Source organism: Lissotriton helveticus, chromosome 9, assembly GCF_964261635.1.
Source record: "Lissotriton helveticus chromosome 9, aLisHel1.1, whole genome shotgun sequence".
Classification (NCBI taxonomy): Eukaryota; Metazoa; Chordata; class Amphibia; order Caudata; family Salamandridae; genus Lissotriton; species Lissotriton helveticus.
Window position 1 is genome coordinate 989278174 of NC_136070.1, and position 21223 is coordinate 989299396.

The window sequence follows — 21223 nt, forward strand, 5'->3', positions numbered from 1 at the left end:
CCCTCTCCGAACTGGAATACAAGCAACCCAAGACCAGTTACACCCTGATTGGGGCTTTTTGGTTGGGTGTAGCTTGGTTCCAGTGGCCCAGTTATCAAGGGACCCACGTCTGGGCATACCCTTGGCCACATAGGGTGGTACATCAAAATAATTCATTAGGCCGTGAGAGTTCATTCTTTATCCACACTTAATACATGGGCAATTATAAGTAAACATTTATTTAATTGAGAGACGCGAGTCGTGTCCAATTATGTTTAATCCTCAGCATTGCTACAAACATTTCAGGTACACTGCAAAAACAATGGAACATGTCAGTAGCTTTACAAATTAATAGTAAACATACCAAAGTGGGCAAGAAAATAGTACCATTGTGGAAAACTGAATAGCACCAAAGACTTACTTCTGATCTACTCGATGCTTTTTCATTCATACCTTTTCTCCTCTTTAAAAATACTGGTTTTAACTCTGCCACATATCCTCTTCCACTGACTCACTTAATCAAATGATTATCAATTAGCTACTCCACTCTGTTTTGCCGATTTAACTCTTTGGATGATCTTTATTCGGAATATACTATATTCAGACTATCCTGTCCAATTGTGATTCCTTTATCCATCTTCCATTGCCTACGTTTAGACACACTTACTGATGCATCTATAATACATTAATGTTCTGTGGAGTTCCGTTTTTTAAGTAGAGTTCAACTCAGTTCATCAACCTTTAAGACCTCAACAATATTCCTAAAAATATGATGGCGAATACTGAGAAAACTTGTCAATAAAAGTGTGCCTGTTCATAGTTAATTCACATAATAAAAATTATGCTTTTAAGCGCTTTTGCACAACAGTGCTGGTATTCCACTTTTAAAAATGGAGGCTGTAGGTCCTACCCTCTCTCATGTTCCAAGTTCTGCATATGTACAGGCACTCTTTACAGTGTAAACCAAAAAGTGCAATATTCTATTTCTGATCCTTGGCGCGATCGTTGTAAGGGTAAGGTAGTGTTTTGCAGCATTTGTGGTACTGGAACACATGATAAATGAGAAGTTCATTTTGTTAGAGACAATATATGGTAATAGCGAAGGCCAGTACTGTATACGCAGAGTTATCAAGCCATCAAGCAGTCTAAAAATCCTGAGAGCATGTGGAATCGTTTGGTAGTCTTTCCTCCCAAAATTGTTCTCCCTCGGGGAGACTGTACTGCAAATCTAGTGGTTTGTTGAGGATGTACATCTTGTTCATTGGTGTCATAAGAGGTATTTTCTTGACCATACTTGATAATGTATCTAGAGCACCAGCAACATACACAAATGGAAAAATCTAGTTTTTGGAGAGAATGCGAGAGCTGCACAAAATCACAGCCAGGAATCAGTCCGGAAAGATTCACAGGCATGCCGCTGGTAACCTCACTCTTTGGTCTACAGTCTTGGAGAAATCACGCCAGGTACCTCCTGGAAATCATGCAAGGTTCTGATCTTTTACATCTGAAAACTAAAGTATTAAATGTCAAGAACACTAAAAAGAAATGGAAAATGATTACTAGGTCAATAAAATCACACCATACATGACATCGGTGATGAGAATCGCAGTTCCTGAGATCATTAACTTGAGCATTGCTGGGCCTGAAAGATCGAACCCACGGTCGAGCTTCATCCTAGCAGCTCACAGGCGCAAAAGCAGTTTTGCTCATCATTGTTTCAGCTTATCAATCATAGTCTTGCTGTTGAGCACCCTGATCCTGGGTGCTGACAGGAATAAAAGATCCACTTAAATCTCCTTCCATACTCCGAAGAGTTCTCAGAGCCAACACAAAGCAAAACAAATTAAAATAAAATAAGCATCACTCACAATCCAATTAACTTTGCTCTAAAAGGCTCTCAGGAGTTTGACCAAAGCTGCTAGTGTGCCATTTGAGGAGCTCTGCTGCTTGGCTCTTGCGATGCAGAGCGCGGTCTCCTATCCTGATGAAGCTTTGAAGTGGCGGGCTTCATTCCAACAGCTACACATTTCTCTCATTGATTGTTGCACCCTCCAGAGGGCCTTCTTCCGGTTTCATTTCCTTTCTCGGACTGGCTGCTGCTGCTGCCTGAGGAGCCTGAGGAACCGTCTGCCTGTTTCTTGCGGCGCTTGTTGAGCAGGCGGTTTGCGGAGACGGTCAAGTCTTTGATTTTCACCTGATCATAGTCCACTCTCATAGTAGCTAGAGCGCTGGTCATTTCATCCTGTAACCAAAGAATCCTTCATTAATTAAAAGACTGTAGTTTGCAATGTAAGAATATTGTGGACAAAGATATCATCAGCCATAAATATAGGCCCTAGTGGCCAAGTTACTTTGGATATGTGCATTAACTCCTGTTATTGTACATAGTGCAATAAGTTTTGTGATAAATATCGACAGGTCAAATCTGACGATATTTATTGAGGGAAAAATGACCCGTTTGTACCATAACAAGTGGATTTTGGTGCGGTAAGTACCAATATTCACAAGTTATTTCCAGAAACTCGAAATTGGGTGCTATTTATCACACCCAATAAATTCAGACTCAGTGGTGTTGGGTTTTATCAGTGCGACCAAAATTACATAAATTCCCAGGCCACTTGAAATCCGGGATATAGTGCCCTTAATATCATGTATTAACATGGTGTTTCGTTAGGTTTAGATTGTATATTATTGACTTTATTATTAAAAAGGGTTGAATACCATGTTAACACGGTGTTTTCTTAGGTTTAGATTGTATATTATTGACTTTATTATTAAAAAGGATCGACTATCCTGTATCAACACGGTGTTTTGTTAGGTTTAGATTGTATGTTATTGACTTTATTATTAAAAAAGGTTTAATATCATGTATTAACACGGTGTTTCGTTAGGTTTAGATTGTATATTATTGACTTTATTATTAAAAAGGGTTGAATATCATGTATTAACACAGTGTTTCATTAGGTTTAGATTGTATAGTATTGACTTTATTATTAGAACGAGGTGACATTTTTGAAAACAATATTTAGAACATTTTGTCAGAGGATAATCAGTGCATGGTATTCTATACTGAGACTGGCACGCAGATAAAGAGTTGTTTTCCTTATTTCATGTTTTTCTCCTATTCACTTTAATTTTTATGACGTATCTTGTATACATCTATTAATTTTTCAATTAGCATTTGCCTGATAAAACACAGTACTCCTTGCTCTAATCAATATACCACCTATGCAAAGACATCGCAAAACAGTAGACATTTTGTGCTAACATGCACCAATTTGTACCTGAATGTATATGATCATGTTTGCATCCATCTGACTTAACTCTCCTCTTTTTGCGCCCTCCCTGCGTGCAAGGTATGCCTCAGCTTTCTCCGCTTCCAAAGCAGGGGGATTGTTTGCTCAACAGTAGCTTGTGAGTCATTTAGAATCACAGTTATGAGCTCTTGATGGTAAAATAATCACCGAGTTAAGGAAGCCACATCTTCAATTCCCAGCCTGCCGTTAACAACCGTTGCTGACATTCACCATCACTCTAGTTGTGAATGCTAAAAGACAGATAGGTCATAGGACTGGCTCCAGCTTCTTTATTTTAACCATTATAGGAAGAAAAAAGCTAATGCGAAGTTTCTGAATGTATGCACTCGTGCAAATAAATATTTGAATCGAATTCTATGTCAGGACGGAGGCGAGGATTATGCAGTCCTTTCTTCTCTTTATTATAATAGCAATTCAAAGAAAAACCAATCAGCACATATTAACTGAACCACAACTCCCATGAGCACATGGGGCACAGTGTCCATAGTAACCACCAGCCAATGATGCTGCCGTCCATTGTATAATTAGCCGTGACGTCCCTTCCTCTTCCTCTTTCTTCTCTGCCCATCAGATAAGTCCCCCCTTTTTACCTTTTCTGACGTTTTGTAGTGATAATAGTGATTTCTGTGATTTATTTGCCTGTGCAATAGCGCTTGCTCTGTAGTGCGCTTTTTCTCTATTTCAGGCTTCGGCAGCTCGACGCGCGACAGGCGCTGCTTGCGCCATCTCTGCCGCTTTAACGCGCACCGTGTGGAACGCGTCTTCGCGCTCCCTCGGCTCTGTGGGGCACCACCGTTCAGAACAAGGCTGCGCTCGCGGTTCTTGTTCTCTGGGGCGGCGCGCTGAGGCAGGGTGTTACCGGCCTCACCAACCCTCGCTCTGACACCGGCTCGGTGTATTTCAATCGCACAGTGTGCGCAGCGCCATCTAGTGGCGGTTTACAGTTACCGCTCTCAGTTTTGACAGCGGAGCTGTCAGAGCACCGGCGAGGGGGCTACCTTTTTGGAAATTAATTTTAGGGTGTTCAGTGCTCACACCCTCATCAAATGCAGTCTGCTGGGCAGTCAAACCCCCCATACAGGAGGCGGAGGAGCTATGCTGCACCCAACCCCTGCCACCGGCGGTTGGTCGCGCGCTTTCACAGGCACTGGACACGGTACTGGCACCTCTGCAGGAGAGAGTGGATGCCCTCACCCAAAGCATCCCCAGGGTGTTTGGTAACGCAGTGCCTGCTGACCGCGGATCCAAAGGTGTGCAGGGAGGAGGGAAAAAGTCAGCAAAGCGTCACGCGGGGCACCTGGGGGAGTTCGATCGTTTGAGGGACTCCTTCCGCAAGAGTGCGCGAACGCTTAAGAACATACCCTGCCGGGAGGGATTCTACCCCGGAGACGATGGCGATGAGGTCGCCCCGGACTCTGACCAGGAGGATGGTTTCCCCGTGGAGGGAGAGGGTGTTACCGAGGACGATGTCTCCTCGGAGGATGAGGATGAGTACACAGGGCGACCCTGGCGCCCGGAGTCTCATTCTTCGGGATCTATGAAAGGGGACGACAAGACCCCCGACATGTTCGATCCGACAAAAATCTACCACCCGAGATCGTCGGAATGGATCCCTGACCCCAAGGTTTCAGCTTACGTGGCGGGTAAGGTGCGCCAACCCCTAGAAAAAGAAGTTAGAACCCGCATGCGGGGTGAGTGCCCTCGCCCGAAGCTGGAGGGCAGAGTGGCGGCCACACCAGACATCGATGAGAAGCTCTATGCGTTCTTCGCTAAGTTTATGAAGGACCCTAGTAAAGGCATAGATCGATCCTGGCGCAACTGCCAGGATAAGCTCCTGGACGCCGTGGGCCCCATGACTCAGATTATCCACTTAGCCGAGAGGGCCAAAGAATCGGGGACGGCGATGTCCACGGAGGTCGTGGCAGGTTGGGCACAGCGAGCCCTATGCTTCCTGGGCAACGCAAACTGCACATTGGCGGCAGAGTGGAGGAGATCCCTCCTACGTAAGATAGATCCTAAACTCGGAGATTTGGCCACTTCGGAGGCAGGGCCTATTGCACAAGGCAAGCTGTTTGGCGAACCCTTTATTAAGGAGTTAAATAAGTTCGTCACTACCTTCTCTGCTTTAGACAGAGCACAGTCGTCCATCAAGAAGATTTTTCCTGGACGGGTTTTTGCAGGGGCTGGAAGAGGACGGGGTCGCTCCTCCGGCCGCTAATTCCAGCAAGGCCCTAATAACAAGAACCAGCAGCGCCGTAACAGCGGCTGGAATGACGGTCGCCAGGGGAACTTCTACCCTAGTCGAGGCGCCGGCAAAGGGCGCGGCAGAGGATATCACGGTGGTGCCAACACACCGGGAGGCCCATCCGGTGAGTGTTACCCTTTTTTCCCCATCCGTTCTGGGGGGGAGGTTACGGGATCATCTCCACAACTGGTGCAAAATCTCCTCAGACACTTGGGTGCTCCAGATGGTCAGGGGCTTCCGGATAGAGTTCTATGGCACTCCCCGTCAGAGGGTTCGCCCTCGCCCCTTGGTTTTTTCTACAGACGACAGGATGCTGATCGACACCGAGGTGTCGGAACTCCTCAGGAAAGGAGCGATCCGCAGAACAAGCCTTCAGCCTTCGGGTTTCCTGAGCAATATTTTCCTAGTCCAGAAAAAGGACAAAGGGTTTCGCCCGGTCATCAACTTAAGAGACTTCAACGAATGGCTGGTCTACCGCCATTTCAAGATGGAGGGAATCCATCTGTTACGCGACATTCTCCTCCAGGGGGATTGGATGGTTCGCCTGGACTTGAAGGACGCGTACCTCACGGTGCCGATCTTTCTGCCTCACAGGCGCTTTCTGCAGTTCTTATGGAACGGGGAGGTCTTCGAATTTCAAGCACTCCCCTTCGGCCTCTCGTCGGCCCCATGGTGCTTTACGAAGCTCCTGCGGCCAGTGGTGGAGTCACTACGCGAGAGGGGAGGTCGGATGATCATTTATCTCGACGACATCCTGATCATGGATCAGTCGCCGGATCGGCTTCGTTCCAATTTGACCATGACTATTGCTCTGCTCCAGGACCTGGGGTTTGTGGTGAATGCTCGGAAGTCCGAGCTTCTTCCGAGGAGACAGATGACTTTTCTGGGGTTCTTCATAGATTCGGAATCTGCTTGCCTCAGCCTCCCGCAGCAGAAGGTGACCAAGATTGTCAAGGAACTCTCCCAGACCCTTCGGAAGGACAGAATCTCCCTTCGGCACCTGGCACGAATCGTGGGTCTCCTCTCATCCTCGATTCAGGCGATTTTTCCGGGACCATTGCACTACAGGGCCCTTCAACGACTGAATGCACAACATCTCCGGAAAGGACTCACTTACTCCGAACTCATTTCTCTCACAGAGGGAAGGAGGATGGAGTTGCGTTGGTGGATAGAGCACATGAGTGCGTGGAACGGGAGAGCGATCTTCGGATCCAGCCCGGACCTGATCATCGAATCAGATGCCAGCAGAGCGGGCTGGGGAGCTCATTGCGGTGACATCACGATGGGGGGCCGCTGGTCGGAGGAAGAGCCCCAGCTTCACATCAATTGCCTGGAGCTCCTGACGGGCTCCTTTGCGGTGAAGTCTCTGACCCAGAACCAGGTGTCGTGTTGCATCCTGCTACGCATGGACAACGTGTCGGCGGTGCAGTATATCAATCGCCAGGGGGGACCTCGGTCCCGGGCCCTGGCAAACCTGGCGAAAGACTTCTGGCACTATTGCCTAGAGAAGCGGATTTCGGTGTCGGCGGAATATCTCCCGGGCACTCAGAACTCGATCGCGGACTGGCATTCCAGGAACTTCCAAGATTTCAGTGACTGGCGACTGCACCCTGCGGTCTTCCAGGCTTTGATGCTCAGTTGGGGACCGTTCTCGGTGGATCTGTTCGCTTCCCGGCTCAACCGTCAACTCCGGAGGTTCGTGAGCTGGAGGCCGGACCCGGAGGTGACGGCGGTCGATGCATTTTTACAGAACTGGTCGCTGGAACAGGCTTACGCGTTCCCTCCCTTTCTAATGATTCCTCGAGTAGCGGCGCAAGTTCGCCGACAGCAAGCATCGCTGGTCCTAGTTACCCCCTTCTGGCGGGCTCAGGCCTGGTTTCCCCCACTACTAGAACTGTCGTGGGATTGTCCGATACGACTGCCCTTGTTCCCTTCATTGCTTTCGGGACCCCTGGGAGAGGGGCACCCGCTGGTTCTTCAGGGGACCTTGGACCTCATGGCGTGGAGTATTTCAGGGGACGTTGGCAAGACGGACGCCTTTCGGCGGACGCTGAAGAACTCATCAGCAGAGCCTGGGCTCCCGGTACTGTCAAGTGGTACCGATCGGCTTGGCAGCGGTGGCGTCGTTGGTGTCTGGGAAGACACGCCGATCCCGTGGGGGCGGACGTTACCCACATTCTAAATTTTCGGGCTGAATTGGCCCAATCGGGTTTGGCCTATCGATCTATCAACTCTTTCAGATCCGCCATTTCAGCGGGGCATGCCCACATCGACGGCAAACTGGCGGGTGAACACCCTTGGGTTTGCAAACTCATGAAGGGTGTCAGACTTTCCAAACCCCCGGAACCCAGATATAAAAATCTCTGGGATGTCAACATCATCCTGCGCTTCCTTTGCTCCTGGCGTGATAACCAGTATCTGAACAGGAAGGAATTGTCGTCTAAGTTGGCGATCTTGCTTTGTCTGGTTTCGTGCAAACGCGTTTCCGATGTGCGAGCACTGGATATCACGGCACGTATGTTCACTCCGGAAGGAGTGCCTTTCACGGTTGCTAGAAGGACCAAGACTAATATCAGATTGGTGTCCTACCCGATGTTTCCGGATCAACCGAAACTGTGTGTAGTGCGCTGCCTCAGGGCGTATGAGGACATGACGGCGGAATACCGCCCTCCAGGGGAACGGCAGCTTCTCATCGCTTTGCAGAAGCCGTTTAAGGCGGTTGCGGCTCCATCCATCGCTAGGTGGGTCCGTTGGATCATGGCTGAAGCGGGGGTGGATGTAACCAGATTTGGTGCACACTCCACAAGAGGAGCAATGGCCTCTAAAGCCATTCAGGTGGGAGGTAGACTGGAGGATATTATGGCAGCGGCGGATAAGTCCTCGGAGTCCACATTCAAAAAGTTTTACTTCAAGCCCATCTATGGCGCGGCAGAACTGGTGGTGGATACGCTTTGAAACTGCATAATCCTCGCCTCCGTCCTGACATAGAATGAAAAATTTCCTAGCTAACGTAACGGAAAGTTTCAATTCTATTAAGGACTAGGAGGCGAGGATTATCCCTCCCGAGACTTGCTGGTCTCGACCCACCTGTATACTTTCGTACTTCAGTAAGTAATGATTTACGATTTATTTCAATGCTATGCTAGTGCAATGAGATGGGTTGGAACAGAATAATGAAGTGTATACATATTCTAGGATTCTAAAATGATCAGGTTGCTAGTTGTGCTGATTCTCGTGAATGCTGTATACTGCCTCTCTTTGCTTTCTTGAAAGAAGAGCTGGATAACGGTTATCTCGTTTGGTTTAGGACAAGACCAGAAGGATTGAGGAGCGTTCCTGGGGCTCTTTCCTCACAGAGAAGAAGAGGAAGAGGAAGGGACGTCACGGCTAATTATACAATGGACGGCAGCATCATTGGCTGGTGGTTACTATGGACACTGTGCCCCATGTGCTCATGGGAGTTGTGGTTCAGTTAATATGTGTTGATTGGTTTTTCTTTGAATTGCTATTATAATAAAGAGAAGAAAGGACTGCATAATCCTCGCCTCCTAGTCCTTAATAGAATTGAAACTTTCCGTTACGTTAGCTAGGAAAATTTTCATTCAGTGAGAAATAGCCAGTTAAAACAGGCTGTCTTTTTTTCGCTGTTTCGAAAGCGGATGTGCTATGCATATATTTGAGGAGTTCCCATTTTTTCCACACAGTCAGATGTTGCAAAACTATTGTGCACAGAAACAGTAGTTGACCACAGCTGAAAAGGATTAAAAAAGACATGAATAAAAAGGCTTGCAAATGCAGCTTGTAATTCGTCTAAAGATGTTCCAGAAAAAGAGGGGGAACAGGATCTATGATGCTGAATTTGAGAGTTTCTGGGGTAATAAGAGGCTGGACAAAAATGAGACTTAATGTTGCACGGTCCTCTATGTTAGACAACTGCATGTTTCTAGTGGTTCTCTAAAAGCTTTATAGGACAATTACATTTTCTAGCTGGCTCAATCTTTCCATATGACTTGAGTTGAAAGGTAATCCCTAACTCCCATGTTCCTACAATAAAATAGTTCCTGTGACAGTGATAAAATCTCGGCCGTTCAAAGCTTTCAGGGATCCCGCTGAAACCTGGACAGCCTCAGGGGCAGCGCCGTCTGTGACTTGTTCCGGTCCTAGAAAGGGCTCATCGGGGCCTTGTAATTTTGGCTGTTAAAGTGACCGCATATCAGCGATTACATAACATGATATTATATTAGGAGTCATTATATCATGGTAAGTGAATTGATAGTACCTTTACATGAGGAGTTCATTTACTTAGCATCCATTAACTCTGTATTATTTATATACATACACAGGTATATAAGTGTGATTTTTACGTTTATACATTTATGTATGTATGTGTGTGTGTGTGTGTGTGTATATATATATATATATATATATGTATATATATATATATATATATATATATGTATATATATGAACCCAATCCTGTGTTCAAATTTTCCAAAAGCAGGCGCCGACTCCGTGGGATTCGTAATCAAGGGTGTTTATTGGCAAGAAAGACGATCAGACGCGTTTCGGAGGACAGGTCCGACTTGCTCACTACATCTGATGTATATATATATATATATATATTATTTGTATTTTTTATTTTATAGTTATAGTTAGGTCCTAGTTTCCATAGGAAAAGCGTTTTTTATTTTCCCAATAACTTTGGCGCCGGTTGACGAATCTTTGCGAAATTTTCAAAACTAGTGGCCCGCTCTGGTCAGCTCCTGTCTTGAAAGTTTCGAGGTAATTCGACAAGTGGGGGCCGAGAAAAGAGGGGGGGTCCCAAAACGCGTTTTCCCCGTTATTTTCCATAGGAAACTTTAGACAAAGCTACAGCCCGAACTGCTGAACGGAATTACACCAAATTTGGCAAAAAGGTAGCCCTTGGTTCAGAAAGAGCCCGTTTTAGGTCTCGCCTAGGCAGCGTGCATGCGCTGCTCTAGGAGGGCCTTTAGCCATCGGTCTTCACTTTTCAAGCACTGTACTCGTGCTTGTGGCGGCATTCACCTTGCGGGAGCGAGCAGCGGCGTGCCACAAGCACCAGTGCAGTGCTTGAAAAGTGAAGACTGACTGTTTTTTAATGTGGTGGATTTCCCTTTAACTCACTGCCATCTAGTGGTCACTGCCATGAATAGACGCACTTGTGCTGCAGCCTTCGGCCCAGGCTGGCCTGTATCTTTTACATGCTGCAGCTTGTTTTTAAGGACTTGTGCCCTGCCTGCTACATATGAGACAATATGACTTCTTCATTCTAATATACATGCATTACCACACCAGGCAAGATGGAAGAGTTATGGGGAAATGGGGCGGGTTGTGGAGATCTGGCAAAGAGTTTACATTCATCTGTCATTGTGCATTACGAAATTTAGCGACCATTAGCCATTCATAACTGTTTCATAGCGAAAAGATACCACTGGCAAGTTACATTCCTCGTAAGGAGCAAGCACGATATTTTACATTGACTGGTTTGTGTGTGAGACAGCCATCTTGGAGTGGAATATATTTTCGGTGAATGTAACTGAGATTCAATTCTTTTAACAGGCGAAAGAACCGTGCTCATTTTAAAAATTAAAAGCATTTTCCCACACCAAAAGAGAAAACATGCAGGTAATGTTTACGTTTAGGAGATTATATAGTATAATTTCCTCAAGAAGACAACACACGCAAAGATCAGGTAGTTTGTTTAAAAATGGGTTACATTGCAATTATAACAATTGTATGTATCAAGAAACCAGGGTACTAATTATCATTGCTCTAGAGATACAACTCTAAAAAATTAACGCACATCCTTCTGTCAGTTTATTGTCCAGAACTAAACTGGAGGTATTGCCTTTAAAAGATAGCCTCCTTTCGGAAGGGTGAACATCCGGCGAGTCACCTCTCCTGACGTCATGGAACCGTTTTCATTCTGGCAGTCCCTCTGAGGAAAGACTTTTATGAAGGAAAGTCGTAAGAAGTAGACAGCACCGGGGGGTGGTTCTGTTCCGTTGAACTTACATTTAAGCTCCAGCCCAGCAGGAGAGGTATTGGGGTACTTTTACATTTCTGTAGTATTTGATGTATCGATTCCAGAGTAACAAATTACTTTCCATTGTCATTGATGCCCAGTAGAATGTCCATATTTATTTATTTAGGACTTTTGTATAGTGCCTGCAAGTAACACCAGTTACAGCTTGCGTAGCCCGTCTTGACTGTTCTTGCCTCTCTGCTTGACTGTTAAAAAAGGCTCAAAGGGGACTGCAGACAGCTGATAATGTAGGAATTATAACAACTGTGATGCCATTTTATCTTCGAACCCAGGGCCGGACTGGCTACCGGGCAGTTTGGAATGCTGCCGAGCTGCTGCCTGATATTACTGCAGTGGAGGCTGATTTCGTCCATGGAGACCTGCGTGTGCTGCGAAATACTGAAAGCAAAACGAATTTCGTTTAGCTCACGCAGGTCCCCATTAACGAAATCAACCCCCAGCTCAGCAGCATTCCTAACTGCCCGGTAGCCAGTCCGGCCCTGTTCGAACCCCCACCAACCCCAGACAACGTTGTGCTTTGATTCAAGAAAGTTATATAAGGGCACGGCTACGAATCCTATAACGCACTAAGGATTTGAGAAAACCACCAGGGGGAACTGAATGACGGGAGAAAGCGGAAAGTCATTGGGAGTATGCAATATTTTATGGAGGAGGTTTAAAGAGATTGTGACATTTCGGCACTTTATAACGGAGGCATTCTACTTTGTGAACACAAAAAGCAGAGTTTGGGGTCCATGAACTTTGCACAAAGGCCTACTACATTAATGGAAACTCGTCTGGGTTTGTCTAAACTAGCAGTGTATTTTAGACCTGGCTGCTTTTAATCAGTGTTTACCAACATGGCTCGTAAATACAACTGAGGCTGGCATTTGGTGTGGTCTGTGAGCTGAAAGGGAGGCAGTGGTCAGTGCAAAAGGCTCGGTGCTGTCGGCACTGATTCATGTGTGTGTAGGTGTGCAGCCTTGGCGCTGCAGCAGACAGTCATCACACCTAAGGCTTCAACCTGTGACGCCCACTTGCTGCTCCAAATCACGTGTGTGTGAACCCATCTCACTTATTAACACTATTATTCACAGCCACCTGTGACTGCCTAAAAACTTTGAGCCATATCTGACGTGAGCTGCAAATGGCACGACTAAGGTCATGTGTGTGTTTGACGGGGGGTCACCATTCTAAACTTTTGCCTAGTGTTCTGATGTTGATAGATGTTGTAGCACCCAGGATAATGTGTTGCATGGCTAAAAACTTATAAGGTCCCAAAGGCGAGACCTATTGGCTATGCCAATGCTTGTTGTTAAATGGTGTAAATCCGTTCAGTAGTTCCTGAGAAATTAGAAAAAGAAAGATTTTCTATATCTATGGCCACAGTGGGTTTGAGAACCCTCCCGAGCAGGAGCTTCACTGTGATTGGCTGTCAACACTCCAAACCAGGAAGTGTTGGCAGCCATCTTGTGACTCGGTAGAACCGAGTCACAAGGAAACAGTGTAAAAAACATAAAAAACCAAGATAAGGGGGCAGGGTAGTTGGACCCCAGGGACCCTCAGGATTCAAGGGGACTTAATGTCCCAACTTAAAATGAGCCACGAGGCACATTTGCACAGTGGTGAAGGCAAGGAGCGGGACTGATGTGACAAGTGTGTAAACGCACTCCTGGGGGCCAACTAGCCCACCAGGTACCTTCAGTAAGCACAACAGAGCTGCGTTGCAGAGAGGTGTAAAAAGGGGCGTGGCTTTGGACCAATTCTCTGCAACACAGCTCTGTGGCACTTACTGGAGGTACCTGGTAGGCTAGTTGGACCCCAGGGACCCTCAGGATTCAAGGGGACGTAATCCCCCAACTTAAAACGCGCCATGGGGCAAGTTTGCACACTTGTCACATCAGGCCCCATCCCCTCCCTTCACCACTGTGCAAACTGGCCCTCTGGTGCGATTTAAGTTGGGGGATTAAGTCCCCTTGAGTCCTGAGGGTCCCTTGGGTCCAACTAGCCCACCAGGTACCTCCAGTAAGCGCCACAGAGCTGCATTGCAGAGAGGTGTAAAATGGGGCATGGCCTTGAATCACCTCACTGCAAAGCAGCTCTGTGGCGCTTACTGGAGGTACCTGATGGGCTAGTTGGCCCTCAGGGACCCTCAGGATTCAAGGGGACTTAATCCCCCAATGTACAACGTGCTAGGGGTCATGTTTGCACAGTGGTGAAGGGAGGGGTCGGGCCTGATATAAGAAGTTAGCAATCCTGCTGTGTGGGACTTACTGGTGGTAATAAAAGGGATAATTGGCCCCCAAGGTTAACGTTGGGGGCTAACTACTCCTCCTGTTACCTCCAGTACATCCCACGCGGTGGGATTGCTAAGAGGTGTTTCTGAGGCCACACTCACCTTTCTCCACCACTCTGGACATGCGACTGTATGTTATAGTTAGAAATTAGCATATAAAAACCAATGACATTCACTGAAAAAAACAAAGGTTTCAGGCATGTTATAGTTAGAAATTAGCATTTAAAAAACCTTCAAAATTCACTGAAAAAACCATAGCTTTCATTGACGTTATAGTTAGTTGGACATTTCAATCGAACAAAAACAGAGAAATTCCGCCGCTATCATCAATGTTGTAATATGTGATGTCATCAGCAGTGCATTGTGGGGGCGAGAGTTATAGTTAGCTGACCTAACTATAACGGCGGAATTTCTCTGGTTTTGTACGAGTAAAATGTCCAACTAACTATAACATCAATGAAACCTATGGTTTTTTCAGTGAACTTCTAAGGTTTTTTAAATGCTAATTTCTAACTATAAGACACCTGAAAAAAAAATATATATATATAGTAAATAATGTTTTGTTAGATTTTTTAAAATGTTTAAAATTTATAATGGAATCTATCTATCTATCTATCTATCTATACCAATACTAATGCCTTCCAAATACACACATACACACACACATATATATGGATACCTTTCAAACATATATATATATATAAATGTCTGAATATATCAAAACTATCTATATATATATATAATCCCAGTGGCAGTTGCCTTTGTTAGCTTTTCCATAGGAAATGCATTTTTTGTGTTGCTAATAAATTTAGCAGTTTTTGGCGAATCTCCACTAAACTTTCTAAAAAAAAGTGCTCTTTTTTGCCTTGTTTGTGCATGGAAGTTGGGGTGATTTGTAAAGCGGGGTTAAGAAAAAAGGGTGGTCCGAAAACACAAAATCCACAATACATTTTCCATAGACTTCCTTAATAAGCGCTGCCACACAAACTACTACCAAATTTGGCAGGAAGCTAGATTTTGGTCTGCAGAGTGTGCTTTTTATTGATCTGGTGTGAATCCGTTCAGCAGTTTTCGAGAAATGAATGTTTAAAAATAGTTGTATATCTGGACGGTTCTGTACTAACTGAAGAAGGCAGAAGCTGAAACGAAAGATTTTAGTTCTTTGGTGAGTCCCTCTGTTTGAGTCACACATACATATTATATATATATATATATATATATATATCAACGCTCTGTGGGGAACTGTCCAACCGAGTGTTGATATATATATATATACACAAACACACACATTTATATCTGCATAAACATTTATAGAAATGAATACATAATGAATATACCTAACTATTGCCTCATTTCTATAAAACACATATTTATATATATACATATATATACATACATACACACACACATACATAAACATGTGCATATACGTATACCAATATTAATATACCTATTGCCCCATTTATATAATATATATATATATATGTGTGTGTGTGTGTGTGTATTTATGTGTATTTATGCTTTACACACATTATTTTAAATGTTAAATATTCATTTACTAATACATTCATAATAACTTAATTTGATTCTAGCATATACTTCTAATTACTTTTATTAAATTGGCATTAGCTTATATTTATAACCTTAAATGTGTAAACACTTATTCAATTACTTATCGGTGAAGTAAAATACTCCTGATGTACCAATAGTAAAAACCTACCTGTGAATTAATGGCAATGCAATGGCTGTATTACATCCCACTGGGATAATGGATGCGATTGTGAGGGCTACAATCAAGCAGGTAATATTTTGTGGTTATCAGGTCATCTTTGTCCCTTTTCATAAGTTCTGAGACATGGGATCGTAAGAATTTTCTGCTCACAGTAACAAGAAATCTGATTGGACTAGATGTTCATGCTCCCCTTTCCTTCCCAGAAAAGATGAGTGCTTGAAGGAGGGAAAGGCTACTCCTTTACACATGTCGATGCAGCCCATACATTTCTCTTGTGTATCAGTGGTGTGGGCGAATGAAATATAGACCTTTAGTTGCCATGTTTTGTTTAGGAAAGGATGCCTTGTAATTGCATTTTGGTCCCACTCTCCATTAGCACTCTGACTACAGAGGAAGGAGTGAGACTACTGGAGAGTTTTGTTTGTGCCGAGCTTATGTATTGCATGTTTGATGTTTGTTGTTGATGCCTCTTCAATAAAAGGTTAAAGCCTTAATCATTACACAAATTATGGTGCCTTTAACTGTTAACAAACTTGTTTCGTAATTTGGTAGCTGCCCATTGAACCTTTTATGATTCACTAATATTTGTTTTCATAGGCCCAAACTGGCACCAGGACTTTAAATATGGCATTATCAGGTCTTTATTCATTTTTGGGTTTTTTTGTAAAGCGTATGGCACGTCGTGGACCACATAAGTGCACTAAACAAACCTGAAACTGCCAAGAAAAGTTTAGGGGCCCGAGCAGTAAAATAAATGACTATCCTCAGATGCTTTACATGCTTTCAAATAACTAGTTAATCGTCGGGCATTCTTGTATTGTTTTACCTTTTTAACATTGGTTCTTATTAATGATATTTTACACCGCCTTTGTTTTCCTGTTTTTATATGGTTTTAAGGGTTTTCACACCGGAATTGACCATGACTGATTGATTGATTGATTTGACTGATAGATTGAGTTTGCCACAAAGTGGATTAATCAGAAAGCGTTCAGTTCATGACTGTGGTGGAGACATAATTAAAGTAAGAAACGAGCTGTGCATGTGTCTGTTGGTTGAAACACAAAGAGCCCGATTATGAGTCTGGCGATCCACAGAATGACATGACAATGGGGGTGTGGCGGCGGTGGTCTCCCGACTGACCTATTACGACTAGGGCGGTCGGACCACCATTGCCCCACCACAGCTGCCAGGGAAGCGGCAGTCAGGAGGCCGCAATATGCTTGGCGGGACCACCGTGTTCCCGCCAACCTTATTACGAGTTCCCTCTCTGCCAGCAGTGTCTTGGAGATCCCTACTCCATGAACACCATGGCAGAGACGAAGCAAAGGGGGCCCTATAGGATCCCCTGTGCCTACTCCAGAATGCACACAGGGGGAACAACATGTGGCACCCTGTGCGCATGCACACTAGTTCCTGCACAGCATGGACTTTACAGGCAATGCCGTGTTGGGACTGTTTTTGTTACTCTCATTGCGGTGCCCATTTTCTGAGGCCCTGCCGTGGCAATGCCAAAAACCAGTCGGCCAGACATGAGGAAACTTCTAATCCAGCAGGCGGCATGATCACAGCTTTGGTGGTGTAGCAGCAGGGCGGACCCAGCACTGCACCTCCAAAATCATAATCAAGCCAATAGTGACAAAGTGCATGTCTACATCTGTTTTTATACAAAATAAATGTGCTATAACAATCATCAAAGGCCCTGTAATGTACGAGTTTATCAAATGTCACCCCTCCTCTCCCTAGTGAAAATGAAAGCAATTCCCTCTGGTGCCAGATAGAATGGCAGATCATTTATTCACTTGTTTTATATGGAAAAGAAAAGAAGTCATTTTTAGATGTTTCAAAAATCCTGTGCGGCTGTCATTTATAATTAAATTAAGAGTGTCTGCTTCCCTTGTAATAGTCTGGGTGCGTCCCGACCCACTTCAGTTGGCTAGGCTCCTAGTTGAAGTCGGTGTTGTTGTTGCTGTGTCGAAAAGCACATTTTTAAACAATTAGGATGAAGTCCAGACTTGTGTCATCCAGATCACGCTGATGCTGTGACTAAGAAATATCCGACAGAATTCCATGTGTGGGTGGAAGCAGAAATGTTCTGGGGAATTATGTTTTTTGCTTTATCTGAAAGGAGTTGGATGTTTATATAACACAAACAGCAAATGTCTTACTGTTCTTGGTTTACTGCAATTTAGGTAGTTGCTGAAGAGAGCTAGTTGCATCTTGTAGGTCGCAAGGTTTGGCTCCAGTGACTAACTTAACCTTCTTACAGCAATACATTCAATATGTCTGAGATATTTAAGATTAACACCTGGGGGCCCATTCAAAAAAGCGTTTTTGGAGTACATAAGGTAGTGCTACCTTATGTTCTTGAAAGTGCAATTCACAAACATTAAGCCAGAGCTCTCTGCCTCTCCTATCTTTTCTGTCAGTAGATCTTCGCCATTGTGATAGAAATCTTCACCACGGCACAGTGATGTAAATCACCACACATGTAAGTATAGGTTTTAGTAGTAAATGTGTGAGGGGCAAGGGGAAGTGGTGGTAAAATGAGCAGTAGGTATTATAGGATATGTTGGGTTTAAGGAAACTAAAGGGGGGGTTGCAGAGGGACATAGTAAATCAAAAACCCAGCCAGAAATGAGTAAGACAATTGCCGTTCACTAAATACACACCTATATTTATTTCTTTAGCGCTACTGACAGAAGTGGCTTAAGAGCCTTATTAGTAGTTTAGCGGTCCATGAATGACAGTACCCACAGTTGCGGTCTGAGAGCCGCGAGCTTGGCGGTCCAACCGTCGTGTTATGCAACGTTCCGGCAGTCAGACTGCCAGTCGTATAATAATGCCCTAAATGTATTCCCGCTAGGAGTTGAAGTAAGTTGTGCACCATAGGTGGGCAACCACTGGTACTGCAACACATTCCCATTGAAATCAACGGAGGTTAGCAAAATAACTAACATGTCACAAAAAAAAAAAAATTAAGTTGAATAATATTTTAATTAAACTTTATTTCATGGATTTTTCATATTCAATTTTTTTAATTAAAATGTTTTAAATGGTAAGGTTTTATTATACATTATATCATTTTATTAATATATATTATAAATGATTGTTTTTTAACAATTTAAAACACAAAGAAAATAATATATAAATTGCATCAGTGATTGTGACACATTTAACACAAATAATTCTGTAAGAGACAAGCGAGGGAATATTAACATTTAAATTAAATTAAATCAAAATAAAAAAATGTGATTAGTTAAAATGTAATAATGTGGCACTTGTCCTTGGTGAAAAGGAGTTAGAGAAATGGCTTTTATTATTTTTTAATTTTAAAAACACGTTTTTATTAGTTTAAACATTTTCGTGAAATTTCTGTAAGGAGATCTCTGCTTCTGTGACGGAGACCTCAACAAATAGGTAAAACGTCACTAATTGCACCTTTTTATTTTTAAATTAATTCGTATGAATAATAACTCCCTATTTTGAGGGGTTGGAAACTCGGAAGTCAACATCTAGGCAGAGATCTACAAATAGAAAAAGTGAATTCTATCCAAGAAGAGATCCACACCTAGGTGTACATGTGAAAGGCCCCATAGAGTGCAGTGGAAAAACAGACTGTTTAAGTAGGCATAATGCAGGACAAACTGATATCAATGTTATCTCCATCTAGAAAACTAAATATTCTGAATGGCCATGTTATTCGCAGACAAGAAGAAGCACTGGATAAAAATGTAGTAAGCAACTGAATGAGTTCTTTATGTGACTTCAAAACACATATGACCAACAACTTTTTACAAAGGACACTCCACCACGAGACATAACATTCGGATGAGTGCCTTGTGCACCGTTTTTAACTAGGATAGGAGACCCCCAGAATAAATCAATTCATACTAGGTACTCCCAATCCTATTTTAAACTCACCACTACACATCTACACAGTTCTGGCCCCATACCCGCACTTCACCTGACGGCTGTTGGATAAAAGATCTCCGATAAAGTGCCCCTTTCAAGGGGGCCCGTGGGGTATTGCACCGCCGACCCAACGAGGAGCAGCCCATATGATAAAGCATGACACCTGAAAGGGTGTGTGAAGGCATTACAATACAACAAATGGATTCCCAACTATAGACCCTAAGGGGGCACAGTTGGATGATGCCTCTTGTTGAATCTGTGACTCTGCCACTAGAGGAACGGCATACCAAAGTTTTGGGATTTTCAAAACACATATGTCATGATGCTCCTAGAAAATCTTTTAATTCACCAGTGTTCAACTTCTCAGAATTCTTGGTTTTTAAATTCTAATGTGCCAAAACAAACAAGATGAGAACAACCCTAGCTTGGAGACAGATTAACTGGGGCACAAGTAGGCCAAGGGAGGGTGCCCCGCTCAGTCCTTCATTCACAGGCATGCTGAGCGGACAGCTTCATCCACTCCCTGAGCCCTGCTGGAAAAGCACTTCTTATAGGGAAGTCATGATCTAGAAGGTGCAAGAAGTAAAATTGATCAAACACAGACCTGCTTAGAATCTACCATGGATTCACACATAGCTGATTTTTAAAACAAGCTCCCTATGAACCTGTGCTGCTTCCTCTGTAGCAAATGTAGATGTTGCCCATCAGCTTTAGAAGCATTTTAGTGGAGCCGGGAAGGCTGAAAGCGACAGCACTAGAAAGAACTTTTAATTTCCATTTTTTTATTTTGATTTAGCTCTAAAGTGCAACATTTACCATTTGACATTTTGGCAGTGGATATCAGTCAGGGACCGAAAGAGCAAAATCATCAGGAAATTAAAAATGTTTTTAGTAGGTCCTTAAATTCAAATGTTTCTTTATAACCGTAATGGAATCAGGAAGATGGTTCAAGGGAGTGGATTACAAAATTAAGAAGGCTTCCTGATCCAAAACTCTATTTTGTACAGTGGGTTGATGAGCAGATGATTTCTTTTTTTTAACTCGAGCAGAGCTTTCTGGTTGCTGTGTCGGATTGGATTTTCACTGCAAATGGGATCAAATACAGTGATTTGTGGACAACTCAAATTGCCTTAACTGGATTCTTGTTTGGCAGTAAGCCAGTGTAGATTGTGACATGCTAGTGAAATGCTTTTAAACTAATGAGGTCCTTTTATCAGCCAAGCTGTGCCATTCTGTAAATAAGCTTAGGTATCTGAGAACGAGCACCCACCCTTTCTCTCCACACAATAGGCCATGGAGACACAGTAATCATGCACTGCAGAGATGACACACCCTGGTAAGAGGATGATATGAAACAGCCCTAATGCCTGATGGGGGAAGACAAAGGTTTTTTTATTTGATGAGTAAGCCTAAAAGCCTGACGTTTTATGTGCCCTTGTCAGTTTCCCAAGCAGAAAGAACATGGGAGCATAGGAATGTGTTGAGAGCTTGTCTACCAGTAAACAGGACTGGTTTCTGAATACTATTCCGATGGAGCACAATCCTCGGATTTGACAATAGCTTTTGACTACTTGGCCAATGTAGTTGACCATAAGTAGAGCCTGATATTTTCTACTACAAATAGATGGTTCCCTTAGATATTTAAAAACTAAACAGCTGAATTGACCATTACTCATTTTGCACATAGAACTTGGAC

At 43.9% G+C, this 21223-nt stretch overlaps 1 protein-coding gene across 1 annotated transcript in view; it reads right to left on the bottom strand.

Moving 5' to 3' along the window:
- Positions 1-238: 238 nt before the first annotated feature.
- Positions 239-21223, bottom strand: part of MAPKAPK3 (MAPK activated protein kinase 3) — a 248978-nt gene continuing 227993 nt past the window's right edge. Inside the window, exon 12 of the mRNA XM_078661295.1 lies at positions 239-2221. Coding sequence (XP_078517421.1) covers positions 2012-2221 — 210 coding nt within the window. The 3' untranslated portion in view covers positions 239-2011. The remainder of the gene's footprint in view (positions 2222-21223) is intronic.